This window comes from Myxine glutinosa, chromosome 1 (genome assembly GCF_964187855.1).
Source record: "Myxine glutinosa chromosome 1, kmMyxGlut1.1, whole genome shotgun sequence".
In the NCBI taxonomy this organism is placed as follows: domain Eukaryota; kingdom Metazoa; phylum Chordata; class Myxini; order Myxiniformes; family Myxinidae; genus Myxine; species Myxine glutinosa.
In genome coordinates, this window is record NC_136261.1 from 139,660,367 (window position 1) to 139,675,153 (window position 14,787).

General features: G+C 43.2%; 2 protein-coding genes across 6 annotated transcripts in view; one reads left to right on the top strand and one right to left on the bottom strand.

Annotated features, from left to right (window-relative positions):
- NUP50 (nucleoporin 50) overlaps positions 1-2,054 on the bottom strand; it is a 62,741-nt gene extending 60,687 nt beyond the window's left edge. Inside the window, exons 1-3 of one of the 2 annotated variants that reach the window (XM_078777537.1) lie at positions 2,020-2,054; positions 1,679-1,822; positions 1,494-1,577 (exon numbers count right to left, since the gene is read on the bottom strand). In XM_078777537.1, the coding sequence (XP_078633663.1) occupies positions 1,494-1,577; positions 1,679-1,750 (156 nt within the window). In that variant the 5' untranslated portion in view covers positions 1,751-1,822; positions 2,020-2,054. Of the gene's footprint in view, positions 1-1,493; positions 1,578-1,678; positions 1,823-1,959 lie in introns of both variants that reach the window. The other variant, XM_068118958.2, reaches the window with a different exon arrangement.
- Positions 2,055-2,883: 829 nt separating this feature from the next.
- The window catches only part of LOC137428978 (PHD finger protein 21A), a 341,539-nt gene continuing 329,635 nt past the window's right edge, over positions 2,884-14,787 (top strand). The window contains exons 1-4 of one of the 4 annotated variants that reach the window (XM_068118917.2): positions 2,884-3,109; positions 3,248-3,332; positions 3,919-3,951; positions 4,315-4,380. In XM_068118917.2, the coding sequence (XP_067975018.1) occupies positions 3,075-3,109; positions 3,248-3,332; positions 3,919-3,951; positions 4,315-4,380 (219 nt within the window). In that variant the 5' untranslated portion in view covers positions 2,884-3,074. The remainder of the gene's footprint in view (positions 3,110-3,247; positions 3,333-3,918; positions 3,952-4,314; positions 4,381-14,787) is intronic. The other 3 variants (XM_068118927.2, XM_068118936.2, XM_078777621.1) reach the window with 3 other exon arrangements.

Sequence of the window (14,787 nt, forward strand, 5' to 3'; positions counted from 1 at the left end):
ACACACACAGAGACACACACACACAGAGACACACACACACAGAGACACACACACACAGAGACACACACACACAGAGACACACACACACACAGAGACACACACACACAGAGACACACACACACAGAGACACACACACACAGAGACACACACACACACACACACACACACACACACACACACACACACACACACACACACACACAGACAGACACACACAGAGAGACAGACATACACAGAGACAGACACACACACACAGAAAAACAGACACACACACAGAGAGACAGACACATACACAGAGAGACAGACACACACACAGAGAGACAGACACACACACAGAGAGACAGACACACACACAGAGAGACAGACACACACACAGAGAGACAGACACACACACAGAGAGACAGACACACACACAGAGAGACAGACACACACACAGAGAGACAGACACACACACAGAGAGACAGACACACACACACAGAGACAGACACACACACAGAGAGACACACAGAGAGACGCGCACAGAGAGACGAGCACAGAGAGACGCGCACAGAGAGACGAGCACAGAGAGACGAGCACAGAGAGACGAGCACAGAGAGACGAGCACAGAGAGACGAGCACAGAGAGACGAGCACAGAGAGACGAGCGCACACACACACACACACACACACACACACACACACACACACACACACACACACACACACACACACACACACACACACACACACACACACACACACACACACACACACACACTCCAACCCGTGGGATGGGGTCAGACGGGAACACACATAGTCCAACCCGGAGGAGAGGGGTCAGACGGGAACACGCATCGTGAGAGTCCATCCAGGGGGAGAGGGATCAGATGGGAACACGCATAGTGAGAGTCCATCCAGGGGGAGAGGGGTCAGACGAGAACATGCATAGTGCATCCAGGGGAAGAGGGATCAGACGGGAACACACAGAGTCCATCCCGGGGGAGAGGGGTCAGACGGGAACACACATAGTCCATCCCGGGGGAGAGGGGTCAGACGGGAACATGCATAGTGAGAGTCCATCCTGAGGGAAGGGGGTCAGACGGGAACATGCATAGTGAGAGTCCATCCTGAGGGAGAGGGGTCAGACGGGAACATGCATAGTGCATCCAGGGGGAGAGGGATCAGACGGGAACACAGTCCATCCCGGGGGAGAGGGGTCAGACGGGAACATGCATAGTGGGTGCATCCAGGGGGAGAGGGATTAGACGGGAACACACATATAGTCCATCCCGGGGGAGAGGGGTCAGACGGGAACACACATATATATATATAGTCCATCCCGGGGGAGAGGGGTCAGACGGGAACACACATATACTATAGTCCATCCAGGGGGGTGGGGGTCAGACGGGAACACACAGTCCATCCCGGGGGAGAGGGGTCAGACGGGAACACATAGTGTCAGTGACAGTCCATCCCCATTCAAGTCGATCGCAGCTCGTTCTCCCAACCTCTTACCGACGATTCCGGGTTCCTGCGTCTTGCTTTCTTGATCGTTCGAGACTTCAACACTTCAGCAGACGCCGACGCAAATTTTCCCGCCTATGAAATATCAAACAAAATTCAATTCTTCAAACAATGCAGTTTCCAATCAATTTTACTTCAAACGATAAAAATAAAAATAAACAAAGGATACAGCGCACCTCTTCTGGCAATTCCTCGTCATTCCAGTTCCTGTCGTTGAGATCATTGATCGGTGGGCGCTTGGACGCCATGTCGATTTGACAAAGAGCGCAGAACGAGCCGCGGGCTCTGCTTGGGAAACTGCGGCCTTGTGTTTAAGATTCCTGAACCGGAAGAGAAAACAGTGCGGGAAAGGAGGAAGCAGTGAGGAGAAGGTGCGCAGGAAAAGCCAAAAACGAAATCGTTAAAGTCCAGACATGGATGCGCTCGAATCCCACAAAGGTTTATATGTTTATAACACAAATCCTGCAGCGTGAGAACGTTTTGCCGGCGTCGTTCTCCACGTTCACGAGGCAATTACCTCACCGGTACGTAGTGACGTCATCACGTCATATTACGCTTTCGCGATTTCAAGCTTAACATTAATATTCACAGATTTAGAAACATATTTCATTTAAAAACGTCGACGAGTCAAGATTTTTAAATAATGCAATTTCACAAGGATTTTTATGTCAACTCGCCGCTCGAGCAGACGTTCGCTCAACACAAATCTCCATCGGACGTTTTGACGTCACGGCAAACTTTCAATCGTCATTCCGTGTGCGTACGTCACGCAGCGTCGGCGTCAATTTGTCATTACGCACGATAAGAATGTTAGTTTTCGGGAAGCAAAATAACTGTAAAGTTTCTTTCCGTAAATTAGAAAAAAAAAAAACCTACAGACGTAAAATATATGATAAACCTGATAAAACGATTTGGGTTTTTTAAAAATGCTGTCGGTGTCGATTTTAATAAATTTATAACCCACTTGTTACATATTAAAACACGTTATCTCCAAAAACTAAAAGGCTAAACTGTTCGCAAAGCACCACGCTTCTCTTTACGCCCCCCCCCCAATCAACGAGCCCCTCCCGTTTCAGCTACTTTGTAGTTGTATCCACGCTGGGACGTGTGGGTGTCGCGACTTTTATGGTCAACACGCCCCCCCCCCGCCTTCCCATCTTCGCCCCCTCTTCACCCCTCCCTCTTCCTCTTCGGCACACAGAAACAATAAATCGGCGACCTTCGAATCGAACAACGCCATCAGCTATAACAGCTCTTCACGCACTTTTCCCACCGAATATAAATCAACGGTGAGGAAACGAACATCGAATTTGAAAAAAAAGCAACTTAAGTTTTGCATATACGCGGAATAAAATAGTCCACCGTGCCGCAAGTAGTTCCTACATCCGGGTAACTTTCCTTAGGCAATGCCGACCGCTTAACACCTATTCCTTAGACAAAGTGAAATAAATTCGCCATCAATGGAGACAATATAGTTCCTCCACTACTTGCATACATTTATTTGCGGCGCTCCGGACGTTAATATAGCAACACGTCGTGTCCGCAAGGTCCGCGGAGCCGGTGTTGAAAAATATGCGAGGAGTTTTTTCGTCTGCGGTGTTCGATTCGTAAGTTTTCTGTCGGTGGCGTAAAGTGTGTGATGAGTCCCGTACAGCAGCTACGAGAACTTGTTTTATACTCTCCGGTGGGCGTCCAGTTTAATGTACTTTATCCGTTGCGCTTTCTTTTCTCCTTTTTTGACGCAGACCTTCAAAAAGTCCACAGAAAGTCGTCAAGATGGACCTGGCCAGTCTTCAGGAGGCGCTGAAGCTGGAAATTCAGTACCATCAGGTACAGTGCACTCTTTTTCTCCTTTATATATAAATATAAATAAATATATTTATATATATATTTATATATTAAATAAATAAATAATTATATATATATATAGATACTGTGCGTGTGTCTGACAAGAGGGGGGTGTGGAGGGAATCGACCAAGACCCGAGGATTTCTGTCCTTTCCTAAAGAGTGCGCGTGCCCCGTACGTTCCTCGTGCGCGCGCCCCGTGCCGCGTACGTCGCTCGCGAGGGCAACTTGCACGCGAGGGTTTATATATTTATTTATGTATATATATTTATATTTATTTATTATTTTATTTATTTATTTCACTTTGTGATGAAAATAAAAGTTGATATTCGCTCACGGCTAAAACAAAAGTGCCTTCCGAGTTTGGCAATCGATCGCAGTAGGCCCGAGGCGGACCAGACCTCTTTGTTTGTGGCCTGGAATAAATTTTATATTCACCCTCTTCACACACCCCCACTCCCTACATCACAACCATCACCACAACCCCCCGCCCCCTCTCCTCCTCTATACCGATTATCCTCATCTCTATCTCTTCTCCTCCCTTCCCCGTCCTTGTGTTGGTGGCGCAGAAACTAGTCGCACAGATGAAACAAGATCCCCAGGTACACACTTAACACACCACCAGCCCTGGTGGCTCACGACCGCCGAGCTTTGATATCGTTTGCTCATCCTGTACTCGATGCCATGTTGTGTGGTGCGAGGAAGTCCGTTGAAGCTAATTAAAAGATTACCAGCTCCTCGGGGTGGGATCCGTTAAGGCCTTGTTTTGAGTCTTTCTACTTGTACTGTATATTAAAAGAAGAAGAAGAAGATTTGTTTTCTTTTTGTTTTAATAAACTGGCTGAGCCTGGTATTCACACTGCGTGTTCAAAGTTGGAAACAATATTTGATATCCGTACGATTGTTTTGTAACCGGATGTATTTTGTAATAATTTTTATTAAATTTTTTTTTTTTTCTCTGATAGAATTCTGAACTGAAGAAGCAACTCCACGACCGACAAGCGAAGATTACGGTGCTGAGCGAGAAACAAGTGAGGGGGACGAAGGGATGATGCGGGCGGCTTTGGTTCGCATGTTAAACATTGGACATTTTGTTGTTTCCCACTTGTCTTGTTTCCTCTTTACTCCAATTTATTTTATTTACTTGTGTTTTTTTTTTTTTAACACAGGTGGGTAGACTCAAATACCTGCCTATGTTGTGCAAATTGATACATTAATCTGCAGGTGCTTCATTAACTTGGGTGCTCTGCTGTGCAACTTGCAACATAATTGTAATTGGCACCTGACAGCCCCATTCGTACTTTGTGACAGCTTTGTTACAAGTCAAAAACTAGACCGGCACTCAGAGAGCATACCTCCACCTGGTGAACAGTTTACGTTTTGTGTCTCAGAGTAGACCAGAAAATCACAATACAGAATCGCATTTAATCAAAATCAATCACAGGAATCACCATCTATAACTTTTTGAGATATCCGGCTCTGTATCGTTTTTGGCCCTAGTAGGGCCAAAACCCCCGCTAACCCCCGCTCTAGTAGGGAAAATGGCCTTTAAAATGCATGTTGTGTTGTTGTTGTTGTATCGTTTTTGGCCCTATCTCCCAATGGTGAACAATCACTTAAAAAAAAATCTAGAATCCGGATCTTCACCATAATCTAATAATTTCGTCTTTGTCACATACGCTACATCTCTGCCAAATTTAGTCCGAATCTGTCCACAACTTTTTGAGATATCTTGTTCAAAAACGAACAGACAAATAAATAGACAGACAGGGGTGAAAACATAACCTCCATCCACCTTTGGTGGCGGAGGTAACAAATAAATTGTAGTTGTGTGTTTTCTATCATTTCAATGGACCAGCATCGAATGCTGACTGTAGTTTGTAGTTCTTCAGCGGCACAGACTTGTTCCCAGCAATGATGCAACGCTGCAGCCACATGATACTACACACGAATGAATGAATAAGAAGCAATATAAAAAATAACAAATGAACTAAGAATAGTGAATAGTTTATGGTTTAGAGCTGTAAATTGAACCATTCCTTTTGGTGGAATATTTTATTATTGTCGATTCTGCACATGGAAAACCTCTGCTTTTACAAGTTGAACAGCTCAAGCTCTATGCTTTCGTCCATTGTATTGATTTTACAGTCTTTGTGACGACACACAATTGCTTCTACAGACCGGTTTGCTTTATATACATGTACTAGCCGAAAGCACCCGGCGTTGCCCGGGTTCTTTTTGAATGAATTTACTACTATAATTCAGCTTTTACTCGCGGCTGTAGAAGATTGACTACTATAATTCAGCTCAGCTTTTAATTGGGAAATGAGCCCAGCCCGGCCGAGGAGGCCTCGACCGGCCTCACCACCTAGCCTATAACCTTCCCGGGGCCCGTCCCGACATTTTTGGGTCTTTTTGAATGCATTTACTACTATAATTCAGCTTTTACTCGTGGCCATGGAAGATTGACTACTATAATTCAGCTCAGCTTTTAATTGCGAAATGAGCCCAGCCCGGCCGAGGAGGCCTCGACCGGCCTCACCACCTAGCCTATAACCTTCCCGGGGCCCGTCCCAACATTTTTTGTTTTAGAGGTTTCCTCCCATCTTTCACCGTTCAGGAGATTAGCGCGTGCAGACAAACAAACAAACAAACAAACAAAAACTTTCATATATATATATATTACACATGCACCTCAACCCCAAGGCTGCACCTGGTCATTCAAACACATGCATCCTGACCCCGAAGGGCCACAATGCATGGTCATACAATTGGACCACTCCTCTCAATAGGAGTGAGTCCACTGACGAGCCTTTACTCCTGCCAGGTAACCAACTCGACCACGGGGACTTTTTCGCGAGAACAGTTGTTTTTTTTATTTTTTATATCGTTATTTTTAAATTGCTATTATAAAGAGCCTGTCTGTCCAGACGGGAGGAGATAAAGAAGCAGTACTTCAATTTTAACGAAATAATTATTGAAAAGATCGTAAAAAGACAAAATCTAAAAGGTTAGCATTATGAAGCAGTCTTGTACACCACCATATTGAAATGTCCAAGTACGGTAATGTTAAACTGGAGGTTTTTTTTTTTTTTTTTTTTTTTTTTTTTTGAAGACTGGAGGTTTTTGGAAACTGGAGGTTCTTGGAAGTATTATGAAGGTGATTTGTGTTCTAGTGTTGAAGTATATAATTCAATTTAAAAAGTGGTTTAAAGGCGCATAAATGAATAAATTCCGGGTTTTTCCCAGTGTGTATTACATCACCCTATCGAACACGGTACATTAGTTCTTCGTGCCTTCATGACATCTCGTTTGGAATGATGTTCTTTATGACATCCTTAAAATAAGTAAGTTTCATGTTTGGAATGATTTTCAATTTTGCTTGACTACCAGGCAGGCAGAGTAAAAATATTATCTCGCTTCTTTCTACGCATGTGCGATTGGGACAAATTCAGAGCCAAAGTACTGCTAAACGGCAAACTTGTCTTCCTATTCATGTTCTGATTTGTGTCCAAAATTTAACATTCAATTTACATAAGTTCAGTTGTTCCTCGATCATAAACTGATGACAGACAGACAGACAGACAGACAGACGGGCGGACATTAAATAATTGCTTAAACTCTGCTTTTCTCTCCGTGTGCAAACTTCATGTGTTAGTCACCAAGTCGTAGTGCTGAAAATGCAATCTTGGAGGGTTAGGTTGTTGTCTAAAAGAAATACAGTACCTCTGTAAACATGACTGTAGAGCCGTTTGTTCTGTGTGAAGCATGATAAGGCTTTCTAAGGATATTTGGACTGAACATTGCTGTAATTTGAAGAAACCAAACATTGTTTTCTTGCTAATTCAACAATGACTGGAAGGTTGCTTCGTATTTGTAGTAGTGGCCATTGATCGCTATCCACATGTTTACAAAGTACGATGGAAATGGTCAAAGTCGAATGAAAATTGGAATTTTTTTTTTTTCAGCCCATAAAAAGATAGATTTTCGATACAGACTAATTTCTTAAAATCCCTGCTTTATTGATTAGTGCTTTACTGGTTTCATGGGAGGGAACAATAGGTTTGCTCTCCGTCTGTCTGTCAGTCCCACCTGTGGTTTTCCAGACTTTTTCCCATATCCTTTAACATATTCAACTGAAACCTGGCACATGGCTTTATTATATGTTACAGAAACTACAACTTATTCTGTATCTTTGCATACCTAAAACAGTTTGTCCTACTGGATATGGCTCACAATTGCTGAGTGCTTGGAACAAGAACATTCATTGGGTCCAGCAGGGGACATGTATTGCAAAGCAATTATCCCTCTTGTTTACTTTATTTATTTATTTTTGAAACCGAGGATCAAAAGTTGCATTGCTTTTCTTTTTTTCTTTTTTCTCCTTTCCATGCTCATCATCCTTGTGGCATGTAATGAGAGATTCAGCTGACAAGTTAGAATTGTCTTTAAATCAAAGGGAGGTGCAAAGCGCCCCTCCCTTTATATAAGGGATCGTTTCTCTGTATGCAGCTTTAACATGAATATATGAATGAATGATCGTTTTAAGGCCATTTTCCCCGCTAGAGTGAGGGTTAGCCTTGCGGGCCCCATGACAATCATGGTTCCCTGTTTGAGGCAATGTTTTTATGGCTGGATGCCCTTCCTGACGCCAACCCTTGGTCACACACTCTTACGATGCGCAGGGATACGGTGTACCTATTCTAAACCGGGGTACACACCGTGATCATTCATCCCAGCAAGCTGGTACTCAATTTGCCGACCTCGGAAGGATGACAGGCTGAGTCAACCCCCCCTGGCGTTAATTCAGCGATCGACCGGGATTCGAACCCAGGATCCTAGGATCACAAGCCGGCACCCTAACCGCTAAGCCAACACCAGGCTGGGATAACATAATAACCACCTTTAGAGGCCATTTTTCCCCGCAAGCGGGGGTTGGCCTTTTTCGGGGACCGTGGTTGTTGTTGTTTTTTGGTCCCCTTTTTGAAGCAATGTTTTACGGCCGGATGCCCTGCCTGACGCCAACCCTTTTTGTCGCCTTTTTACGACAAACAGGGAATTACCAGTGAACTGGTACTCAATTTGCCGACCTCGGAAGGATGACAGGCTGAGTCAACCCCCTGGCGTTAATTCAGCGATTGACCGGGATTCGAACCCAGGATCCTAGGATCCTAAGCCCTCACCCTAGCCGCTTGCCCAACACCAGGCTGGGATAACATGGGGATTGAAAATATGTTTCTCGGCTTCTAATGGACGAAATTGGCTGCAAATTTCAGAAGTAAATGCTTTGTACATCGAGACAATATGTTCCAAATTTCAGTAACGTCCATTTTCACATTCTTGAGTTTTATTTAGAAAACCCTCAAAATCACGTTTGTGACTGTCTGTCTGTCCGTCCGTCCTCCCAAAATGTGTTTGCTCATATCTCAAGGGCTATACATTGAAACTAGCTGAAACGTGGAAATATACATCGGCCAATGGGTATAGTTAATGGCTTTCGAAACAAATTCCACCTAAGTGCTATATTTTTTGCTTTAAAATTAAATATATATATATATACATTAATAAATATATAAAAATATTTACATAGTTTATAACTCTTCAAAATGTTATTACCCAAGTCTAATGTGCTGGCTTAATGGCCAAATGGATAAGGCATCAGACTCCCAAGCTGGGGAGTGTAGGTTCAAGTCTCATCTGGGTTGAATAATTTTTTCATCTTTCTGTAGTATTTTATATCGTCTTGAATAATCAAAGGGGGGCGCAAAGTACCCCTCCCTTTATATGGGATCGTTTCTCTGTATGCAACTTTAACATGGAGACTGAAAATTAGTTTCTCGGTTTCTACTGGTATATTTTATATATAAATATACATATATACACACTTTATACCCCTTAATTGAAAGAAATTATAATGTTCTGGCTCAATGGCCTAATGGATGGCCTAAAAGATAATGGCCTAAAGGGGCGTCCTACGTCTGGCAAATAAATACATTTACTTCTTCATGCAGATGTATGAATCAAATTGGTGCCCCTTTATATAAACTTTTCTAGAGGATTACTTAGTTCCTACTACAAGGGTAGTCCAGCGTTCACACGAGATTTTTTGAATGTCCCTTTTTTTTTTCTATTGTTCGACATTTTCGATAAGCTATGGAATGTCCCTTCTTTTCTCTACTTTGCCACATGGCACATACTCGTATAAAGGGGCCTTTTCTATGCCCATAGCATTTAACCCAAGAATATGGAACAGAGGTCACTTACAATGGATGCAGTTATTTCCACTTTTACCTCGGCCACCAATGGGGGATGGAGGTTATGTTTTCGTCCCTGTCTGTCTGTTTGTCTGTGAGCAGGATATCCAAAAACGTTATGGATGGATTCGGACAAAATTGGTGGACAGGTTGGGTGTGTGATAAGGACGAATTGGTTCGATTTTGGGGAAGATCTGAATACTAGAACTTTCAAAGTGATTCTTCCCCCATTGAGACATAGTGCCAAAAACGATATGAAACATGATATCTCAAAAAGTAGTGGACGGGTTCAGAGGAAACTTGTTGGATGAGTTGGGTAGGTGACCAGAACAAGCTGATTTGATTTTGGTTCAGGTCTAATCCAGGTTTGGTCTATCAGTGGGATACAAAACATAAACTGTTCAGCCTGGCGGATGCATGTGCTCTACTGAGTGCCGTTCTAGTTGCTTTTGTTGTGAGTACCTCTAAAGTCTAGATTGTACTCGTGGCTGTCAGGATAGTATCTGTACTGCCTAGGCTGGGTTCGTATCTCAACCCATCTATAAACTGTCAACCTGATGTTTTGCACTTTACTCGCACCATCCCTCGGAAGGACGTTGAGCCAAACAACCCGCCTGCCAGCAATTGGTTGTTGATGGAAGTTAGAAAATCCCTCTGTCTTTCGTGAAAAGTAGGTGAGGTTATCACAGGCACCCTGAACGATTTTGCAAATTATTGGTCCAGCATTCTTGCCATCCTGCACTTAACAAGCATGGTGAGTTTTGCCAATATCATCAACTTGAGTTGAGGGAGGCCTTTGTCCTGCAGTGGACTGTGAACGGGCTGATGAACTTTTGTGAGGATAGTTATAACAATTTATTTATATGGTCTATATGTTATGCTCCACGCTGGGTTTGGCTCATAAAGGTTATACAAATGATAAGGATGCAGAATAAATTGTGTTTAATCTTTCGAAGTTAGGAACACTGAAACAATGGATTGACTTCTGCAAGGCAGTAGTCAAGCAAGCACCTTGTGTGACGAGCTCGAGCACCAAGACCAGCAGACTCTCCATTCACTCAGGAGGCCATATATTCGCTGGAAAATTGTTTGACCACCCACAAACCCTCCCACCTCCAATATTTGTGCCATATGTTCCCTTCACCTATCATATCTGCTTCCAAACCCCTTTTCATTTTCCCCATTTTAACCCACCACAATCCCTTTGCATCACCATTCCTTCGCCCCCGCTACCTCCCAAATTATCTTTCTGAAGTTATCTTCTTTACTCTCCACCTCCCTTCTACATAATATATTTTCCCAGCACTTTTTATTTTCTATTTTATTTCTTTTTTGAGGAGTTGATGGAGTGGGGGTTGGAGGGTTAGCTTTTCCTCTCAAAGTTATTTTTATTTTATGTTGATATGAGGATATATTGATATGTTGGAGGATAAATAACATTTGTTGTGAAATCTCTATGCAACAAAGCTTGTGTGAAAGGCATGTCCTTTTTTTATCTTTCAATTGTAAAGTAGCAAAGGCTCTTAATGAAACGTATGCACACGACCCATGACGCACACGACCCATGACGCACACGACCCATGACGCACACAACCCATGATGCACATGACCCATGATGCACACGACCCATGACGCACACGACCCATGACGCACACGACCCATGACGCACACGACCCATGACGCACACGACCCATGACGCACACGACCCATGACGCACATGACCCATGACGCACACGACACACACACACACACACACACACACACACACACACACACACACACACACACACACACACACACACACACACATCTTACTATAATTCACCAAATGTCCGTCTGCCCGTTCGAAGGTACCGCAAAAATGGCTGAACCGATCACAACGACATTTTGGGTGGGTAATCCTAGGACCCCTTGGAGTAAAATAGGCTATATTATTTTACCAGGTTTTCCAAGTTTTCCAGTTTTTCCAAACACGATGGAATAATATTTACCAATATGAACAGTGATGTGGCTTTTATTGAAATTCTACAAATACTGTTTAGATTTTGATGATAATTACGAACCTGCAGCGAATCCGGAAGTGGACAGATGACGGCAATGCGCGGGTTTGATAATATCCAAATACGACCGTCATTCAATCGTAATGGTTAATCGTTAATCGTGTTAATCGTTTTGTTAAAGTATCAATTGATGATTGGAATTGACTGAATACAATTACGATTTTGAATTGTAATTGTGTTCACCCAACCGTACGGAACTTCACATCAGGATTTAAATATTTGTTTACGTCATGAATGTTGTTAAAAGTTAATTTTTTTTATATTAATCTTACTATAATTCACCAAATGTCTGTCTGTCCGTTCGAAGGTACCGCAAAAACGGCTGAACCAATCGCAACGATATTTTGGGTGGGTAATCCTAGGACACCCTGGAGTAAAATAGGCTATATTGTTTTTCCAAGTTTTCCAATTTTCCAGTTTTTCCAAACACGATGGAATAATATTTACCGATATGAACAGTGATGTGGATTTTGTTGAAATTATACATACCAGGAGAGGGTAGATTGACTCCTGACGAACTCTTCCTATATAAACGTGCAGCTCCGAAGTAACACGGCAGCATGTGCAAAGCAACTGAGAAACAGGTGTAGCAGCCGCTTCCATGTTGCAGATTCGACGCGCACTCTTCACACATAAACGTGCGACTGAGAAAGACGTGTAGCGGCCGCTTCTGTTTTACAGAATTCAATCTTTTTTCAAAATGGGTGCCATGTACTGTTTAGATTTTTATGACTTGCATGTGATAAATTCAACATTCAACAATAAAATTCAACAATAACATTCAACGGATGTTTATATGAATCGTTTAAAATAAAATAGCCTTCAATTTCTGATATTTTGCCTTATCATTTGGGCTTCCCAATTGAAGCCCCGCCTGAAGGGCGGGTACCGTTGCTAGTGTTACTTAATTTGTGATTGGAGTTATGCTGTTTGGAATGAAAAAAGAGATATCGAGTTCAAGTGAATGACGAAATGCCGTGATGGTTTCTACTAGAGTCCCTGTATATAGAGAGTTGTGTCAACTCAAATTTGGACGCCATTTTGTGTCTAAGTGTGTCGGATTAGATATACATGTACATTCGCGATATGGGGTGATATATTCTAAACCTGCTAAAAAAAAATTTACTACACATATTTAGTCTTATTATTACATACAGGTGATATTTGTTTTGTCAAAAACTCAGCTATTGCCGTGAAAAAGAGCTGTGTGGTGATATTAAAAGTGGTATGGCAATGCATATTACAAGCCAACACTGCATATAAGAGCTAACATTATAAGTAAGACAAACCAATGCTGTCGTTCTCTGAATTTTAATAACTTTTAGAAAGGAGTGTGGGCATATGTGGACGGTCCACGCTTCTTGGGGGAGTTGCGCAGCTTCACGGGTTTCCGGTAGCTAAATATTGTTGGAACTGCAGAGCACTTCAACCTCTTTTTGTCATCAGCTCGCCCCCTCTCAAACTGATTCACATCGAAATGTTCCTGCAATGAATCGATAGCACAAGTCGATAGCACAAGGTGCATCAGCGCGCAGCGCGAGTGTCCTTGATGTATTTATTTATCGAAATTTTTATTCTAACACAACACAGTTTAATTTTAATGAGCTGTCATGTACTAGTACTTCCACAACAGAAAATAACATGGACAATCTTCCGGAAGATGGCCAGACAAATCGCTAGCTCTATCGACCACATGTATATTTTTTTTTTTTTTTTTTTTTTTTTTTTTTTGTATACAAGATCGAGGCTCGTGAAAGAGCGAACATTAATCACACAGAAAAGACAAACAGACACACAAAACAAATAACATCGGGAGCGGTAGACAAGATGGGGAGAGAGGGGGAAGGACACAAACACAACATTTGAGAGCAGGGACCGAGAGACATGGAGACATCGAGAGAACTGTGGGAGGGAGAGGGCTTTGGGGGGAAGGCATGGGAAGGGGGGGGGGGGTGGGAGAGGTATAAAACATATGGACACTGCCAAGACTTCCAGGAAAGAAGTTGGAATTTCAAACAAGGTGGATCTGGGGTGAATTAGTGGGGGTAGAAAAGATCAAGGTTTTGGATGGGGGAAGATAAGAGATGGTGGTGAACAGCTGTTTTGAAGACCTGGAGGGAGGAGTGTGATTGAAGTGAGTGTGGGAGTTTGTTCCAGAGGCGGGAGAAAAGAGGAATGAAAGAGTGAAGGTGAGCAGAGAGCCGAGATTTCGGCAGTTTAACCATCAGAGGGTGGCTGGCAGATCTTGTGCGACCTGTAGGAATATTTGGGGGACAGAGCACAGAGAGAGCTGGGGGAGCAAGGCCGGAGAGGAGTCGGTAGAAGACAGAAAGACCACCTACCTGCCTGCGGTGAGTGAGTGAAAGGCCCTCAGAGATAGCTTCATCGCGGGAGATTCCAATGATTCTGAAAGCTTTGGATTCAACAGCGTGAAGCCGAGCCAGGTGTGAGGCAGGAGCACCAGCCCATAGGGGAGAACAGTATTCCATTGAGCTGCGGATGAAAGCCTTGTATGTGGTGAGGAGCTCAGGTGTGCCTAGGAAGGACTTCGCACGACTGAGGATGCCCAGTCGGCGATTGGCTTTGGAGGCCAGCTTGGAAATGTGGTTTTCCCAAGAAAGATCATGGCAGACAGTGAGACCCAAAAGCTTGAGCGACAGAACTTCTTGGAGAGGATGGTTGAGAAAGTAGATGAGAGGGTTGTCCAGTCGATCTTTTCGGAGAGACATAGTAAGAGTGTGAGATTTGTCAGGATTGAAAGACATGTTCCACATGTTTGACCAGTCTGTGATTTTGTCCAGGTCTTCAGAGAGTGAGGAGGCTGCAGACTTGATATCAAATATTGATATTGATATCAAACAGGGATAACAGCTTTTGAAAGTTGAGCCAGTTTTAAATGTGGGTACACAAATACACCTGTTTTACTGCATTAATCACCTAGAAATATTGTATGTTTTGGGAACGATAGCTGTCACCATGTTAAATATATAGGGATTGTCCAATGTGCAAAATCTTCCATCACTACAATTTGGCCATAAATCCCGGGGTGGGAAATATTTGAGCAAATATGCCACAAGACGCATGAGCACTGTACATAGCAAACAATAACTCGTCAAATTTTGGA